The sequence below is a fragment of the Etheostoma spectabile genome, chromosome 16, assembly GCF_008692095.1.
Source record: "Etheostoma spectabile isolate EspeVRDwgs_2016 chromosome 16, UIUC_Espe_1.0, whole genome shotgun sequence".
Taxonomy (NCBI): Eukaryota; Metazoa; Chordata; class Actinopteri; order Perciformes; family Percidae; genus Etheostoma; species Etheostoma spectabile.
The window spans coordinates 8,992,241-9,012,657 of NC_045748.1; the positions used below are offsets into that span (position 1 = coordinate 8,992,241).

Below are 20,417 nucleotides of genomic sequence, written 5' to 3' on the forward strand. Positions count from 1 at the left end.
ATTTGCATGAAAGGTCTGCCAACAAAGCTGATTGAAATAGATGGATCTAAATCATATTTCCTATATCTAACCCTGAAAGTAAACTCTAAATTCCTTTGGGTGACTGACTAGCCACTTACCCATTGCTTTTTCCCCCTAGTGCAACTTGCAGCTTCCCTGTGACCCATCTGATCAAACCAGACTCAACAGGCTGTGTTTTCTCATGTCTGAATAACTGAATATTCTTTTCTCAGGGATGTTTTCTAGACACTGGCGTACAGCAGGACAGGAGTTAGATCTTCTGATATTGGACATCCCGGTTCCTGGTTTCCACTCAAACAGCAAACATTTAACTCCTGGTATGAAATGATTTTCAGAGTTGCTTAAGAAATGACACAAATTACTGGTACAATGCCTGGATGGAATTTGCTTTTTAAGTAGCCTACAGAATTGTGCTGGTAAACTTTCTCATAGTGAAAAAATACAGGCTTTTAAATACACATTGCAATGAAACTACTATCAATGTTCATCCTTGAAGATGTACCCACCCAAGATTTACAGAAAAGCCCAACGGACACTTAGATTTGCCATGAAAGATTGTTAACCATACAACCCTGTCCAACCTAAGAGGGCAATAAGAGGAGTAACCTGGCAATTACTAAGATAGAGTGTGGTTTTATGGAGATGGAAAACCAAAAAAAAAGGTATGAGTTAAAGCGTTTTAAAACTAAGGTCCAGGGATCTAGGTCCTTTAGATTTTTTTGTTTTAGGGCTTTCTGCTATCATTCAAAACACTGGACAGCCAGTTCTCTGTATAGTCGCTTCAGTAAAGATTTGTTCATGCCGTGGTTGGTTGTCAGTTGCTTTGAATCAAGAAATTGCAGAACATTTAGGGCAAAGGAAAAGAAAGGCCCACTACTTTGTCTTCTAACAACTGCCTTATAGGCACAAGTTTCCCTCTAAAAGTAGGAAACTACCAAAGGTTTTACCTTATCTGAACCTCCACTGTGTCTACAGAGTAGAGTCAACACTCCCCTTCTCTATCAAACAGAAATATGAATTATTACCCAAAGGGGTTTATATGACTGTTCATAATTAATTTCATTTGTTTCATACTGAGCAAGACTTCCTCTTTGTACACTGAACCATCACACTGGTTGAACCCATTTTCTTTCCATCTATCAACTAATTGGCTCATTGCTGCTCTACAAATATCCATACTTTAATTAAAATTTAGGTGGGTGACTTTTTTTGGGTCAAAGTAAATAGTTAGTGGGTAGCTCCTATTTTGATTGTTGAACACTATATAACTGTTAAAAAACCCCACCTCTATCCAAAAACCGACAAGTATATAGTTATTATTGCAGTAAATGCTCCTGTCGTGGTCTCATTAACAAGAAATGTGGGAGAAAATGGGAATAGACTCTGAACCCCTACCAACACAAATACCCCCTACTGACCAGCACTAAAAGAAAAAATTACAAGGGAAACACTGATGTACTGTATCGCACAATTATGCCTAATGGTCTCTGTGATTTTAATAGGCTGGACAAAAAATGACGGGCCGTTACGACAAAGCAGCATGACGCAGATAGCATTAGACTACAGTACATTGTAATAGACAGGTTTAGAGGAGCGGAATGTGCTGCTCCAGTTTCAACCGCATACACAAATAGTGTCATTGCAGGAGGTTGATGAAATAATCAGTGCTGGCAGAGATATAAAAAATAGAAAAATCTGCACAGGTCTCGGCTCCAACAAAAAGTGATTGAAGAAAGTGTGGAGTTTTCTTAACCGAAAAGGGGCATAATGTAGAAACAATTGCCTTTTCTGAAAGAGCAAACAGTGCACCAATAGAAAAAAATATCTTCATGTCCTTAAAGTAAATGACAATAAATGGTACTTTTTTGTATGGTATGTATATGAGCACTCAATAAGAGATTAGAAGTAGGCTGGTATAAAAGCCCCTAAAAAGGATTTTGATTTTGGATGGGAAAACAATTGTGATGAAAAGTAGATGATAGGGTTGGATTTTTAAAACACAGAACTTAAAAACACACTGACAAAGGTTATATTTAGGAGATACCTTTTGATTAATTTTTTATATTCTACTATCATTGCACACAAAACACTATAACACCAGGCCAGACATTGCCCCTGTCAACAGAATTACCCATTAGAGCTGAAACAATAAGTCACAGAAAACTATTCAGCAATTATTTTGATAATCTATTAGTCATTAATTTCTCAAGCAAAAAAGCCAAACACAATAATGTTCCAGCTTCCCAGATTTGAGGATATGCTGACTTTCGTGTTGTGTGATTGTATATTGAATATTTATTTTACAGGGACAGTGCATATTAATACATACTTCTGTAAATATGCCAGAATTAGCCAAAAAGCTAGTTTTCATCTGCAGTCCCTGTTACAATAGGCTCCCTAAAAAGCAATAATGGGCATATCTGTGGGTGTTGGACTTTTGACTGGACAAACAATGAGTAACATAAAAGTGAAACAAATCGTCTGATTAAAACACTTCATAGCAAAATCATCAGTTATTTGAGTTGTGTTTCTGAATCAAATGTAAGTCCAACATTCACTCTCCTTAAGCTGGTTTTGGTCTCTACCAAACTTCTGAGGAACATATCTGGCCTTTAACTGCTAAATGCTCCACTATGTTCATTAGCTAGTCTCTAACTGTCCGTCTGCAGTTTGCTCCTGAGCAGGTAGTGTACAGTGGGCTTTTTTGGCTAAAAACAGCTGCCTGCTGAGGACGAAAATTAAGTTGTGATAGTGCTAAAGAGCCGTAAAGCCAAGGAGCTGCAGATGCAGGTGATATAGGATCATCAATACAAGCGACCTCTTCCACATTTTCATTTGATACTGTGTTATTATAATAGCCCCTTTCATGAAAACAATCATTAGTTGCAGCCCTACTCCTTATGATGTATAATGTGGACATAACACAGCAAAGCACATGTCAAATACTGTGCAAACACCACACATTGAAAAACATCTAAACCAGTGTACAACACAATACAACTCTAAAGGATGATTGTATTGAACACTTTCGGCTTAGCCTACATTGGCTTGCACTGGACAGCATGGCTTTAGCCCACATTGGTTTGCACAAGCAATAAGTCATGGGTCACTAATCCTGTGATTATAACCAGTTAGACCACCGTTGTTCTGTGTGTACCACCTGGAAGTGAAAAGGATCTCACTTCCTCTGTTGCTTTCAGTTCTGTCTCCTGATTGCCCCCCCGTCCTCTTCGGACTCTCTCTGTCTGTCTGCCTGCTTCTCTTTCAGGTTTTCCCTCTTTCGGTTTTATGTTTGTGTTTAGAGTGGGATCAGGGTGTGGACGGTAGTGTGTTCTCTCTCTGTCTTTAGCCTGTCTCATTAAGAAACACAAAGAGTCGGTTGATAACACTAAGTGTTTCCTGTTTATCCAGGCCTGAGGCCGGCTGCAAGGACAAGGACAAGAGAACAAGGAGCAAGAAAGCTAAAGAGGTGAGGAAAAGAAGTGCAATAAATGAATTGGTCGAGAGACCAAATGACAGGAGTATATATATCAGAATGTGTATAATGTTCTTTGTTGCTTTACTGTTATATTTTAATGAGTCATTATCCTTGTGTCCCCACCTCTCCTCACATGTCTCACATTTGTTAATGTATCTATTTGTGAAGTCAAATTATAGAATCACAACATCAAACATCCAGTCATTACTACAGTTTTGGAATAAATTACAAAGAAAACAGATGCCCATCAAGTGTGTGTGAACCTAATGGTTTTTGCATAAACATTTCAGCTCAGAGCCTTTTTTCTGCTTCTCTAAACTTCCTCAGTCCTCTGAAGTAAAAACAAACTAAGATTGGGAAACAGTAATTCCTACATCACATTCAGTATGTTTGTAGAGTTCAGCCACTAAGAGCCGGTGGAGTTTAACTGAAAAACATTTACGTTAGAAAACCTTTAGTCAGAGAGACAAAATAACATGTTTGTTGATCTACAGATAAAACGTGTTTGTTTCTTTTTGATTTGCTGGGTAGTCCCGTGTGCCTTCAATACGGCAGAATACAGGTTATTTCAATGGAGCTGCTTTACTTCCACATATAAAGTGGTACAGCTTATAAAACTAATTTAAAACAAAGTCACGCTTGACCTCTTTAAGCTTTACTCTATTGTTTGTCAATGAACTGCATTTGTGCACCCGCGTGAACCCGCACTGAAAAAAAAGAAAATCCTTTCCCAGGATATCTAAAGATTATGAAAAAAAAATGTGAAAGGTAAAACCAGGACTTTGCACTATCCACAGCAAATTTCATAGAAAATCCAGGAATTACATTTCCAGATACTTTTCCTTGTGATGTTATGTAAGGGGAATTTGACCTGACGGTGGCCCCAACATCATTCTTAGTCATACTCTGGGGATGAAAAATGACCCTAACAAATTTCATGGTGATCGGGGCAGTTATCAGGGAATCTTACTCTGAACTGTAGTGTTTGACAGACAGAACGAGCAACTAGGCCCTTCTGTTTGTTGGGCAAGAAAAACAAAATACTTGACATAAATAGATAAGGGAAACCGATGGGAAAAACAGCGTAGGCTGAATGAGGAAGTATCATGTCTAAAGATAATGCAAATAGAGACTGACTTACTTAAAGGCTTATTGATGGAGAGGAAATATGGAAAGGAAATGGAAAGTGGAAAAAAAGGAAAAAACAACCAAGGCAGCACAGGATTATTATGATAAAAATACAGCTAACTGTATAAAAAGTCCTTTATTCTCAGGTTCTCAGAGAGGTGACTGAACATAAAAACACAACCCCATCCACTGTTCCAATTATCACACAAAACCAAATTTGTCTGTTGTGTAAATGAGAATCATGTCTCTGGGATTACATGCAGAGATGAAAGATGAGGATAAATAAATGCAGAGAGAAAGTAGGTTATATGGGAGGGAAGACACACAACCAACATAGACTAAAAACTCCAGAGGGGAACAACATCTATACATATTACGAGAATATTCTTTGTTTGAGAGAGTGGTTGACAGACAGAGGAGCGCAGTGCAGGCAGGAAGTTGTGGAGAGGATGGAAGAGTGAACAATGTACAGGACAAAACGAAACAAAAGACAGAGATTGACACATCTAAAATCTTTCTGCCCTTTGATCAGTGGCTGTTACCTTCAAACCCTCCTTATCTGCAACAAAGCAGATGCTGCTCAAAATGTCTCACACCACACTAACCCTTACTGCCCATGCCACACACCGCTACGCCCTATGCCCACACACACACGCACACGCACGCACACACACACACACACACACACACACACACACAGAAACTCAAACCAAGAATAAGAGAGTTAGTAGACAGAACTGTTAAACAAAGACCAGATGGTTGCTTTCATGATGAAAAATGCTGCCATGTATTTCACAATACTGCCCAATCTGGACTGCACGTTTAGATAATGAAACATATTTAAATCATGACAACATTTTTCTCTTTTGGCAACTTTGTTTTAGATTAACAGCAATTTGACTAGAATCACCCTCTCCCCACTAAATATATTTTACCCTCAAAACTAGTGAATGTTAGACTGGGTAAACCCCGCCCACTCTGCCGGCGATTTGATGTCACCCTGAAGCTCGGTCTGGAAATCTACACGTTTAATTCTCCTGCTGAACCCATCACAAACTGGCTAATCTACCTGCCGTGCTATTGGTGGGTTTAACACGATGACGATAGAGAAGCGACCAACCAGCTTCTCGTTTACATTCAATATAGCGACCACGAACGCCACTAAAGCGCAGCAACCCTTTGATGCCGCTGTCGCTTCTACATCATCCAGATCGTTGTTCTGATTGGTTGAAGGACTATCCAGGTATTTGAACTATGCCCGTTTGTCACGTCCTTTTGTGAGAAAATAGAGAGTAGGCTGCCCAGTGCAATGCTCAATCTCAAATCTATTGAGCTAGGCTTGGTCTGGTGATAGCCAGACTAAGTGAATGTTGCTACAGTCAATATGCTGTCCATAATGCCTACATTACCTACAATGCACCAACAGTTGGGTCAGAGATTCGAGTGTGTTATTAAAGTAGCAGCTAATGTAGCCTTTATAGAACTTTTTCACATCTGGAGTAGTACTCCCTAAGTTCTGTGAAAAAACTGATGTTTAAAATGGTGGAGTTCCCCTTTAGAGACACACACAACAGCCAAGTTGAATGGCACCCATCAATGTCTGCCAACCAGGAGTGCTTCTTTGAACCAATTTTGCCAACATCAGAGACTCCCAAGGAGAATATCTGTGCCCGAGAAACACTGATGAAACATTTTCAAAGGAATTATGACCAATTAAATTTATTTTAGATCATAGGTATGCCATTGTGTGATTAGTTGTCATTTGTTAGATGTGAATAAGTTTGCAAAAAAGGATTTGTTAGGATTGTACGTCATTTTAATCCTTATTTTAGTTATTTCTAGCTTTCCTTGTTTCCTTTCCTTGTTTATTAATACTGAGAATAAATCCTAAAAGGCAGTGGAGCGGAGGATCTCGTACTCCAAATGCCAAAAAAGCACTTTGTTTCTGCTTTACACTTACCATATTTTAAAGAATAAGACTGTTCTGTCATAAGGTAGTAAAACTGCATTGGAATGCCATTGTATTTATTTTCTAACTCTAAACTAAAGATATGATGCTATCTTCTTGTTTTATATGTCTCTCTAAGCGTTTCCACTGATGAAAGGGCATCAACACTACGACTTTAAAGAAAGGAAAACTAAACCGTCCTCATGTCATCCATCAGGCCTCCCACCCCTTACCCTCTCTTCACTTCATTTAGTCGACATTTTCATTTGTCTAATTACCCTCTCATTTTACTGCTTTTCTTATGCTCCTCTAATAAACAACTTATGTAGTTACAGGAATACTATGAGGTCACCATGACTCCATCAAGTGGTTTGTTACAATAAAAGTCTATACTATGTTTTGCTTAGTGCAGTATAGGCTGCCACATGAGCCTGATATACTGTATATACATGATCTTACTGCTAGAACTCTTTGCATACAGATTATTACACAGCTGTTTTCATCGAATGCAGTTTTGAAGGATTGATGCAGAAGTCCGGCATAGGACATTTATGGGTGCAAGAAGACCGGCAGTAAAAAATAGCCCTCATGTAACACTTCCTCCTGACACAAATAGCCTTTCCTGCCCTATAAATAAACACTGCTGGACTTGGAAAGTCTCATTAAGCTTAAGGGCTGTTCATAAAGTCAGTGGAGTAGGGCAAAAATATACTGTATCCCTCACTTCAGGCACGATAGGGTAGTTTATGCACACAGTTGTCAGTGAACAAAGAGTCAAATAAAACTTAAAAAAAAAGTCTCACTGATCATTCTATTGAGGTCCAAGGACATGCTTTTGGGAAACATCTGAAACAGTCTTTGTCTCTACTTTAAAATTGTATCCATAAAACCATGTCACTCTTCCACCACTCAAAACAATAGATGGAACTAAAAACACATCTCAGTAACGTTCTTGAGCATAAACAGCTTTCAGACCTACACTGCAAATCAAGCAATGCATTGCCAAAAGTCTCTCATGAAGGAAAGTTCTCATAGTTTTTTTTTTCTGGTGAACTGATTCTAACCTTACCCTCCATCCATCTCCTAGCATGAATATTGTTCCAGTTGTTCGGCACAGGCCAAACTAAACAACCCGTCTGAACCCGACCAGGGCGGGGAGCCAGCCTGCCCTTCTCACTCATATAGGGTTTCTCTCCTGCTCACTCTCAATCCCAATCTATCCTCCTTTAACCAGTCTTTGTCTCTCTTCTCTTATTATTATTATACTTTTTATTTTTTTCTCTACAACCTTTCAACTGAACTCCCCTTATCAACCCTATCTGTTTTTGTCTATCTCTCTGGTGCTCACACCATTACTTCATCTACATGTCATTCTGAACCTTGTCAACAGACAGTCTAGTGAGTCATGCTACACTGGGTGTACAGCCACAGTTTCTTAAGATCTTTGAACTTGCACTTATAAATGTACCTTCACAAACAAATCTTCATAAACGTAAATACTAGGGCTTTACATTATCTAATATATTATACAGTATAAAAAATAATTTTAATTTTTTTAGATTTCAATAATATTTTTCAATGAAAATGAGAATAATAATACAAAAATGATCATTCCCTTGTGAATCGCAATCGCGATATCAGTCAAAATAATCGCAATTGGATAATTTCCTCATATTGTGCAGCCCTAATAAATACAACAAACAAGTGTATTCATGTACATAACGCAGCAAACAAGCACCTTGCATCTCCTCACAGCCACACCAGACAACGAACAAGCCCATGCACAAACACACACCCACACATAAATGAGTATGCAAACACATGCACAGACACAAGGATCGCACCCGCCTGCTTTTACCATGCTCAGTGCTTCATGTACTTGCTGACGAGCAGGTTTCCTGGCTGTATGTACACAAGTGATAAGGAATTAAGAGATCCCATGGGCAGTTCCTGCTTTAATTGGATCTATGTTTAAAAAGGCTCTAAGCCATTTTCCTCAGGCTTTCCTTGGACTAATTTAAACCAGTTCAAGTCTGTATTTTAGTAAATTTTAGGACAACAACCAAAGTGGCAAGTGCAATCAACAATTAACTAACCGTGGCAAGCACACCAATAGTTGGACTAATATTCTGCATGCTACATACAGTAGGCTACTGTAAGCACACTAGTACTATCATAGAGACAGGACTCTTCATCACTAGACTATAAAGCCAGTTCCATGAAGATGAAATAACCTTTGGCAAGATGATACACTTTCTTCTTATGGCTTACATCAAGATTGACAGGTTGTACTTGGTTTTGTTTTTTTTTATTTAAAATATATATTTAAAAAGTGTGATAGTTTTTAATTTCTGTTTAGGGCCGCAATCAACTAGTGACAGATCAATTAATCGGTTGGATGTTTAATCAAGTCGATTAATGCCACAAGGTCAATTAACAAATGTCTGCAGACAGCAAGCCTTTGAACATCTAAACTAGCTTACAGGGTTTGAAAAGCTATTGTAGCCCCGACTTCTTCTCCCAACGAGTAAAATATTTCTTAGATTCTTTGGGATGGTTGTGGGACGGTAAGTGTAATTGTTAAGCATTTTTTACACAAGTATGGAACGTTTTGAAAAAGGCGTCATTTTTTTTCTTTGTATTTTCAAAACTACTCTGCAAGTTATAGCCTCCAACTAAACAAAGACAATGCAGACGATAATGCGTTAATAAATGTTCATTTAAATTCTGCCATTAATAAACACATATCGGTCGACCACTGGGTGAATAGGCTGGTGGGGTCGCTCATCCTCCTGACGAGGTTTAGCCCAACTGATAGATGAACCCATAGCACCTTTAATTTGCCTTCTCTGCATTGCCTTTATGTCTTTTTACATCAATTTTAACACTTTCTGTTGGATGTAGACTCTGATTCTGCTGTATGTCTACAGATAAAATACATGTATATAGGGCCATAGTTATCCCTTGGACTGCTGTACTATCACCTGCTGACTGACAACACACATCCACAGACACACCCTTCCTCCACCCCCTCTCCCAGATTAATGCTAGGCAGTCCCTGAGGTTTTACTGTCACTCCCAGAACTAATACCGTTTCAGTACACCCAGCCACAACAAACCATTCCATGCCAAACCAAATCAAACAGATCCAAGTGGCAGTGCTTCAGTTAAAAAGAAAACTCCTATAATTGAGAGGCTGCCGCATTGTTAATATATATATATATATATTATATATATATATATATATATATATATATATATTATATATATATATATATATAATAAAAATAATGATTTTTTTGTGACTGCAGTTTAAACTTTTATGGAAAATGTAGGGTGTAACATTTTTTCCTTGATGTACTGAGAAAGAGGGACAATATTATGGGCTAGTGTTTTTTAGAAATGTTTTCAGATGATCAGCATGTGATTTTGTTTGCAGTAATGATCCAGTTAACACAGTAGACACATTTTGCAACTCCTGATAGGAAGGAATCCCTCCAGTGTTAAATTCAGATTCTATAAATTTTAATAATAATTATAGCAACCCTTAATGTACAGTTTGGTCGTATAACTCAGATGAATTGAAGCTTTTCACAGCTGCGTTGAGATAGAAAAGACAGCATGATCCACACATTAATTAAGTGCAGAGAGACTGGATGATAAGGGACGTGTGTGTGTGTGTGTCAGTGCATATGCTGTGAATACCAGTCTATACACATGGATGTGAAAGTGTGTGTGTCAAGGCCTCAAGTAATCCTGCTTAGTCTAGCAGCTGGGGGAGCAGGTTTAAGTAGTGTGACAGTATGAAGGTCTGGGTAAGGGCTTAATGCTAGAACCACTGTCAACAATAGAATACATGCATATTAACAAACACAGATTGTGGATGTGTATGTGTGTGCATAACAGCACAGCCAGTAAGCAGCGTGTGTGCTTGGGGGATGGTAGTAAGGGGACGAGAGTAAAATAACAGTGTAAGCAAATTAACTAATTTAGAGCAGCTCTGCTCAACCAGTAGGGACAGCAGGAGTCCTTAATGTGGTCTCAAAGGGTGGACGCACACAACAAGATTTAATTAAGATTCCTTATATAAAAGATAATTACTCATGCCTGTTTTTATACCTTTAAGGTTGTTTCATGAAAAACTATTATGTTTGTAGAATGTTTTTTCTCACACACACACACACACACACACACACACACACACACACACACACACACACACACAACACACACACACACACACACACACACACCACACACACACACACACACACACACACACACACACACTATGTATCACATATAGTTAAAAGTGATTTTTGCTTGTTTAAATCTATGTACAGTATTACAGAGTACTATTTAGGCCTGGTTATCAAAGCTGGATCTAAATGTTTGTACAGATTTGTATAGTCTTCTGTCTTCATTATTGGTGCAGGTCACAGCAAAACCATTTCTGACAGCTGATTGTTGACAGACATGGCTAAAGCAAAATGCCTGTAAGTCTCTTTGCAGCTGATCGCCAAACCCATTCCCAGAAACCACATTATAGCGTCTGAAACAGCATTCAACTGCAGGCACATAGTCTAACACACGCATGCACGCACACATTCCTCTGATTCACTTTGACCTTGCATAACTACACACCTGCTGATAAAGCAACATTGGTGTCCACCCTTTTAGGTACTGGCATGCTCAAAATTTGGATGGACAACCACAAAACCGCCATGATGATCCCAGTGCAGAAGAAATACTGTTACTATGTCTGCTGTATAATCTGTGAGAAAATCCTTTGCATTCAGTTCTCAGTTTTTTAGTGCAGCAATATAGCTGTTTAATATCAAGGGTAGAAATGCATAAGCACCTTAAGCGTAGGCTGCGTTTTTTACACTACTTAGCCTTACAGCACATTCACAGTGCAGCATTTGAGATAGCCAGTCAACTTAACCTGGTGACACATTCTGATAAGTCTGCCTGACTGAACAATTTAGGATAGTTTGCATAGTTTTATATAACAATCAGATATATTGGAAGGTCAAAAAACAATCACAAGCACACCCCACACATAAAGTGTTAAGAAAGGTTGTGTTTTTCTCATATTTAAAACACACCGGTGCTAATGTCCCGCATCCGCTGCACTGTTGTTGTATGGATATGGTTTAATTTTGCATTACATGACCCATTTCTTCTGTAAAGCCGTGCCTGTGTTTGGATCTCTCCTCGACTCTCTCTCCTCTTACTCTCCGCGCAGCCCGGCCACACAGCGCCGGTCCACACTATTGACATTTGTCTACAGTTTTATTTTTTTATCAACACAGCTGTATATTCTTAAGTATGAGGGGCAAACCTGTATTTGTACCAGTGTTTCCGCTGGTAACTCTGCTATCACGGCAGCCACGGCAAAGAACACAGAAGAAGTTATTGAATGCAACTAACTTCGGTTCGTAGAGTAATAGCGTGTGAGACGGAGCCTGCTGGACCTGGGCCAGAGATGTGACCCATGTCCAGAATATCACAGTTCATAAAAATGCAGAGCAGTGACGATACAGACATTTCATACACACCACATGTGTATCCGCCGTTTGACCCATGCTGGACCCGTTCATAATGAGTTAGCCGTCTCTCTGAGTAGCGTCCATCGCACTCCCCGGTTCTTTTAATCAGTTATTGTTGAAAACAAGTGAAGGAGCTTTCTCAGAGATGCATTTAAAAAAAAAATGTGTATATATATATATATATATATATATATATATATATATATATATATATCCTACGCTATTTATTTCAGATTAATATATTAATTAATCATTTTCATTTGCATGTGTTGCAGCTGTATGTCTATACAACATACAACTTCAACATAAGAAGAATGTTACATAATATGGATGTGAAAGCAGTTATAAACCGCCTATGTGACAATAAAATTTGTTTTGGTTAAAATCAACAAATAATCGTGAGAATAATTGGGATCACAAGGTTGATCAAAAATAATCGTGATTATTATTTTGGCCATAATCGTGCAGCCCTAATTCAAGCACCGTTTTAAATACCAGTTTAATTTCAATTAATATTGATGATAATGCAGTTTGCACTCTGCAGCCTACTGCCTCAATCCTTCAGACAGAATGACCTAAACCTGCACAGTATGATGGAAGTGGCTGCCTGTGTGGTTTGCAATTAGTATTTTTTTCTGTAGTAGTGTGTGTAGTTAAAGAGGACTGCACACTGATAATCTTCACACAACCTGACTCACAGATTTCCTATCAGTACCAGTAATAAACTCCATTAGGTATATGGCTGATACAGTCTGGTACAACAGAGTAATCAATAATACAGCACATTACAACATAAAGTATAGCATAGGACAACGTGATTAATTAACCTTAATTAACCTAAAATATTCTCAAAGTGCCTACAAAGTAAGGTTAGATAGAACGTTCTTACACATCGTACCATGATGTCACTTAAAGGAAATAAGTGTGTGGCCAAGCATTAAAACACAATCACAAGGCATAATAAACGCATACACGCATGTACTTAATCCTTACTGTATCTTGAGTTTAATATTCAAACCCCAAGATATAATTTATGGCTGTACCATCGCATCAAGTTGAAAGTTCTAGATGTTTTGTGCATAGTTAGTTGTTCATTTCCTGCAATTCAGCAGTGTTCAAATTCATGATGTGGAAGATAAATTAAATTTAAATACTAGTGTGGTTGATGATTAATACAAAGTCTATTGTATACGTTTAAATTATATTGAGAATTCGTGAACCATCCATGATTTTGAAAAATACACAATCAAGCTTTTTTTTATCAGGCCATATCCTCAAGCTGAGCATGTAGCCTTTATACTGCCTGTATCATATTGTATACCTTATTTAGGCCTCATGTTGTAGTTGATTGAGTAAAGGTTTGGCTGCCTAATGCACTCAGTTCACTGGGCTAGAGGTGGATCCCCTAAATAAAGCATTTAGAAAAGATTTGACACTAAAGCACAGATTCCATTACACATTACCGGGAAATGTCTTTACTTCATTGTAAAGCTATTTACGAACATTAGTTTCTGTTACTTTGTTTAAAAAAATGAAGGGCTGGTTTTGGGTTTGGGGGGGAACATTCCTGAGAAATCTGTCACTGACACACAGCCTAAAATAGAACCACCAAGATAATTTCTTTCTATTACGGTTGTTCAGGGTTTCTATAAAAAGCAATGGAATGACTATTGGCTCAGAGGATAAACATGCTGGCCTGTGATACTATTTTCTGCATAACTTAAACATGACCATTCATTTTATTTACCAAGTGGGCACTGTTTTACCCAGAATACCTCTGCATAAAAAGCGAATCTGTATTTCACTAAAGGTTTGTTTTTACGTACAGTATATCCATGGATCTTTCTTTTAATTAAACATAAGTATTTTTGTACTGTATTTTACAAAAGTGAAGAGAATATAGTCAGAGATTAAATTATGTAATTCTCCACAAAAGAATAATGCCTCATCACTGTCATGTTATTATATAATGTGTGACAAGAAGTGCAAGAGAACTGGTAATCAATCAAAACTGTCTAGGTGTTTGTATATGAATGGTACAGCAAGGTGGTACCATTGTTTTCTTTCCAGAACTGCATCAACAAATTGATGAAGTGATGTATTACAATTAAGAGAAAGCGAAAGTAAGAGTGCGACAATGTGTGTGGGTGAGAGGTCTGCAAAGGCATGCATGACTGCAAATGGCTTTAGTCGTGTTTCTAAGCAACATTCACATCCACAGCTCATCCCTTTTTTTCCTCTAATGCCGCCTACGACTGGCTATTTCAGGGAGGACAAGCATTCACTCTGAAAGCATCTATCTCAAACAGTTTACAACACTTACTGTAACAACACACGTTTGGGCTGGAAAACACCCAGTAAAGGTGAGACAGCCACCATCCATTTCACGCACTAAGGAGGAACTACCGTAACCTTGCTGTCCAATGCTGGACTTAACATTTTCCAACAACAGACACTATTGTAATCCTCCACATAGCTGACTGAATTTGCAATCATTTACTAATATAAGGTGGTAGACACATGTAAAATTGCAGGCTGTTAAAATCTGATCAAAAACTTGGAATGCTATGATTTGTTTTCTATTTTCTATTTGACATATGCGTGCCTCTGTATTCCTTCCAATTTGAATGTTCTTCCAGATGATCAATAGGTGGGTCCCTGGTGACTTAATTTTGCTCTCCAAAAAAAAGGTCTTGCTCTCCACACATTATTTATGCCTTGCCGTATATTGTGGCTATAATTGAGTAAAAGCAGGGATGTACTCCACCTAATTATTCCTCTGTGGGACAGTCTCTCAACAAAGCATGCCATTTAACTAAAGCTCACCATCCTGCACTGACACACACTCATGGAAAATGTCTACATAAACCAAGCTCTAATTTAGTAGGCATTCTTCTCTCTATTCACCAACTTCTCTACTTCAGACACTCCCTCCATGCCCTAAAACTTATCTCATTCATTCAGCAACCCTCCTGCTTTTTCCTGTCTGGCGTTTACGGTTTGTGTCATTACGGTCACTGTGACAACAGATGAGTCAGACACAGTGGAGACGCCTCACTTCCTGTGAGTGTAGAGTATCTGAGACTGTGACCGAATGAATGACTGAACCAACACGGAGAAATTCCTCCCTAAAGACTGATTCATTGTCAGCAGGATCAAAACCTCATCTAGCAGTGCAAAGTCACAGTATCTAAGGAGATTTGTGGTCTTTGTAGGATTAATCAAACAATTTGCATCACAGTCACCTTCCAAAGCAACTCAACATGTCTGTATAAAAGTCTGTCAAATTGCTAACACCATAATATGATCATGGTTTCTTAAACACGTCATCCTGTTTTTAGGTCCTAAAATTCTCATGACACCTGCAACTAAGCTGACGAGTTGTCATGTGAATCTGATCATGTCATACTTTTCTGTTTACAGGAGCATGGAGGAAGCTCTAAAGGGATTGCACAGACATTATGATTAAATCTATTTATTATTATTTTTCCAGCCTGTTTATTTTTTCTTAAATAGTAAAATATCAACAAGCCGTGGGGTGCTGCTGACCCCAAGGTTGAGAAAATCATTCGCAACTGCTCAAGGCATATACACAGACACTGACTCAACCACGCAGACATACACGTGTGCACACATGCTTGCATGTACACACACTTTACACAGCCGTGAACACATGTTACAGTACTTACATCGGTTTTTCTAAACTTTGCTTTAAGGCTCTTCATGTTCAGTCCGATCCATGCAGTGACTCACTCAATCACTTAGTCAAGGCTGTGAAGAAAAAAAGACAGATGTTTAAACTCAGCCTCAGTGATGTTTGCCTCCGTTTCCAATGTGTTTCTGAAAGACTAAACTACCTGATTTATCAGGTATTTTGGGATGTTATATCCACACAGCTTACAGTCAATATGAGGTGTAGGTGTCCAATGCAGCCGCACTAATTTACGGTGGCAATAATCTACAGCCTTAATAAATTAGCATTTTCCTTATAAAAACTAAAAAAATGCTGTTTATTAAAGCCTCATAAGCAGCACAAAACCAAATGTGTACAATATTTTCATAATCACAGCTCTCTTAAGCTGTAACAAATCTGAAGCACTTCTACATTCCTGTCTCGTCCTCTCCAATCAATGGGTAGTTTTGGGAATGGACTTTGCGTCCCACATGTAATTCTAATTGAAACCTGTTGCTGGAAATGATATCCGGCTTTGTATTGTTTCCTATAAGGATGTTTTAAATCACCACAGAGCCCATGGGGATGTCTGGTGACTGTATTTTTGCACCTTAACTGCCTCTAGCTAGTTCCAGTATTTCATGTCTGAAATGACCTCGTCATTGATTTACTCTCAAAATATCATTGTGAGCATTCCAGTCAAAAGTCTACTCCCTCACTTCATTATTATCATTTCCAGATTACTCTGTTGTCTGCATGTATTTCAACAAAGAACACCCTGTACGCAATTTCAAACGCTTTGCAATGATAACTGGTAGTTGGGTCCTGAAGAAATACTATTTCAAATGCATGCACTCAAAAGGTTTTGCAGACACAAATCACAAGTTAGAAAGAGTTTTTTTTTTTTCTTTCTTTCTTCAATTTCAAAGAGTATTTATGTGGGCAGATACTGAGAGGGGTGTGTAGGTCGGGTGCATCAAGGACAGCCATGTCTGAGCTCCTCTGGCAGCATTCCAGCCACAGATTAACATACATTTGCCTACCACATTCATAATGCAAATCTTAATTTTCTGTTAGATATTAGCAGCCCAATCAATGGCAATTGGGGTTAAAACAATTAAGAAGTGAACACCTAGATAGGAAGCTAATTTAAAAATGAACAGATATCAAACGAATATGTTGCCTCACTGTTGGACAGCAAACTACTTAATGTCCTACTGAATCCATTGTCAAACTTTCTACTGGAGCACAAATCCAGTAAATCGCGGTTAATAACGTTACCTGTGCATATTTGCTTCTAGCCTACTGCTCATCAAACAATGGAAGTTGTGCATGAAAACCTCTGTATACAGTCTATGATGAATACATGCACAAACATGGGCAGTTTAGCACAAAAAAAGTATGCTATCAAATGCGCGCGACGTGCATCATTGTACACAAACAATCAGATTGGACGCTTTGAAACCCGAACGGTACGCCTTTAATACCCCTGAGACACGCAAATAGTTCTCGTTAGTTATAAGACATTGTGAAAATGACTATATCATTTCGAACAACGACTTCTTACATGATATGCAATTACTGGACACACTTACCCAGTTATGTGTTGGGGTCGCAGGAGGACTGGACACATAAAAGAAATTAACACACAAACGCTTTTCGTGCCAAAAACAGATTCGCTACCGGACCGGTGAGAAAACCGCGAACCTAAGCTAAGCCGAACAGGAGGAGGATGCATAAAGGAGGAGAAAACAGTGCGCCCGACACGGCCCGCATACATTAAAAGTTGTTCGAGGACTCCTGCCTGTCTCTCGCTCGGGACTCAACTCAACGGCTGTTGCCCGGTTTAGGAAAGTGACGTCACTCTCCCAGAGCTCTCGTGACCGCGGAGAGCGAGCCCTCTTCTGTTCTCCATTGTGCCCCATTCATGTTCCGGGTAAAGGGGTATTTCCCACAGAACCACACTAAAACAGCTAGAATACATTAAAATAGAATAAAATCCGTTTTAATGTAAGACACGTCTATGGGAGCTATCACATCGTTCACACCATTTATTAAACTTACAAATCAGATAGTTTGTGAATGAAATTTGATTAAAGGGCTAATAAGGGCCTATTCAAGCACACAATTATAACTGCACCTTCATAAAGTTCGGGGACCGGCTTGACAAAAATTTCCAAATGAATGCAACAGGGGCCAAGATATTCATACTTTTAGTATGTGAGCCAAGGTCCAATACGTTGGCCACATTTTGCTTAATGCATCCCAGATTTCTCTGGATCCAAAGACACAGTTCAATTCATATCTTAACTGGTCTTTAAGTTTAAAATCTGTGTGTATTTCATAAGGTTTAAAAACACCAAAACAAAGAAGTCATGTTGATAATATAAGGCTTGTGTCACAACAGCACAACGAAACATATCAAAACAGGTAAGAACGTGTCTGAGCTGTGAGGTGTAATGTTGATGCTATTTCGTAAGATGAGATAGTGACTTGGGCTACCTCACTGGCAGTACGTGTGTCTTTAATAATTACCCAAACTATTATTTAAAGGCATGTTTCAATTTACAGCCAATGTCTGTATCAGTAATAAATCATATACACTCTGGTGGTCTGTTCAGATTGTCCTGACATATCTGGACTTATTTCCTAAATGAGTATGAGCAGTAAGCTATCTTTGAAATTGTGTAATTTTAGAGTTTATGCCTAAACGACCAGAGAAAGAAAAATGAGAAAAAAATGGACTGTGACACAGAGACGCTGACGCTTGCTCATAGTCTGCTTAGTTAAGGTGTGGCCCCTTTTATATGACTCAACAGGTACTGTCCCTGCGTTCCAATACCCATACTACCATTTAAGGGCCAAAGAATGTAGGTGGCATAAAGTATTGGTAAATGTCAAGATAGTGACCCCTAGTGAAAAATGTATTTATTACATTGTTGTTCTGCGTTTTGAATAATGTTTTATTAATAAATAGTAGGTTATTTTTTCTTTCTAAAAGTAGCTAAAATGTGTCTCCACAGAAAAAGTGTCATACATACCCTAAACCTACAAGCTATTTTGTATATGTGAGAAAATATTTGACTTGTTCTTAGCCTATGTAAACTACCAGTATTTATTATTTGGTCACAAAACATTTCAAGGTAATTGAGTTCCTTGCTCAAGGGTAATATAACCCTTAAAATGTAGGGATTACCGTACGGGGAGGTTGAATAAACTGAATTCATTCGATCATTGTTGAGGTAGGCCACTGTTGACCTCTTTTTCAAAAGACCAGGATCCAAGCCAGCCAAGACACGTTCTAATGCAGGACCCACCTGGATGGCCTTTTAGTGAATATCCTGCATAATGGGTAATGCATATTAGCAAACAAAATATAATCAAATGTAATCAAATTACTACAAACCAACTGCTACAGACTAAATATGAGGCCTTTGGACCACTTTGGTTGTAGTCTTGCATTGCCAGACCTATTTTCAGTCTTGAACCTACACAAACTCTTCTTTTTAACTAAGACACAGATAGTAGTAGTAGTAGTAGTAGTAGCACTACTACTACTACTACTACTACTATACTACTACTACTACTACTGCCACTATCTTGTCACTTACATCGGTTTTTCTAAACTTTGCTTTAAGGCTCTTCATGTTCAGTCCGATCCATGCAGTGACTCACTCAATCACTTAGTCAAGGCTGTGAAGAAAAAAAGACAGATGTTTAAACTCAGCCTCAGTGATGTTTGCCTCCGTTTCCAATGTGTTTCTGAAAGACTAAACTACCTGATTTATCAGGTATTTTGGGATGTTATATCCACACAGCTTACAGTCAATATGAGGTGTAGGTGTCCAATGCAGCCGCACTAATTTACGGTGGCAATAATCTACAGCCTTAATAAATTAGCATTTTCCTTATAAAAACTAAAAAAATGCTGTTTATTAAAGCCTCATAAGCAGCACAAAACCAAATGTGTACAATATTTTCATAATCACAGCTCTCTTAAGCTGTAACAAATCTGAAGCACTTCTACATTCCTGTCTCGTCCTCTCCAATCAATGGGTAGTTTTGGGAATGGACTTTGCGTCCCACATGTAATTCTAATTGAAACCTGTTGCTGGAAATGATATCCGGCTTTGTATTGTTTCCTATAAGGATGTTTTAAATCACCACAGAGCCCATGGGGATGTCTGGTGACTGTATTTTTGCACCTTAACTGCCTCTAGCTAGTTCCAGTATTTCATGTCTGAAAGTGACCTCGTCTACTACTACTACTACTACTGCCACTATCTGTGTCAGTGGCAGTAGCTCAGTCCGTAACCGCCAACTGCTCGGGGCACCTTTCCACGGGCAGCCCCCCCCACTCTGACATCTCTCCATTTAGTGCATGTATAGGTACTGAGCATGTGTGTATAATTCACGCCTGTGTGTAATAAGAAAAGAGTGTAAATTGTAATTTCCCCTTGTGGGATTATTAAAGTATACATTATTAGCATTATTATTTTTAATAAGATGCAATGAAATCTCCAATCACCAAATTGTCCAGAAAAGACTGGTTTAATGAATGACGTCATTGTCATGCGATTAACAACAAAGAGTCTTTATATGCAAGACAGATATTGA

The 20,417-nt window shown here is 38.5% G+C and overlaps 1 protein-coding gene across 4 annotated transcripts in view; it reads right to left on the minus strand.

The window, feature by feature from the left end:
• The window catches only part of rai14 (retinoic acid induced 14), a 42,702-nt gene extending 25,031 nt beyond the window's left edge, over positions 1 to 17,671 (minus strand). For 2 of the 4 annotated variants that reach the window (XM_032538924.1, XM_032538923.1), the window contains exon 1: positions 3,204 to 3,509. In XM_032538924.1, the coding sequence (XP_032394815.1) occupies positions 3,204 to 3,380 (177 nt within the window). In that variant the 5' untranslated portion in view covers positions 3,381 to 3,509. Of the gene's footprint in view, positions 1 to 3,203; positions 3,510 to 15,816; positions 15,899 to 17,367 lie in introns of those variants that run through there. The other 2 variants (XM_032538925.1, XM_032538926.1) reach the window with 2 other exon arrangements.
• Positions 17,672 to 20,417: the final 2,746 nt, after the last annotated feature.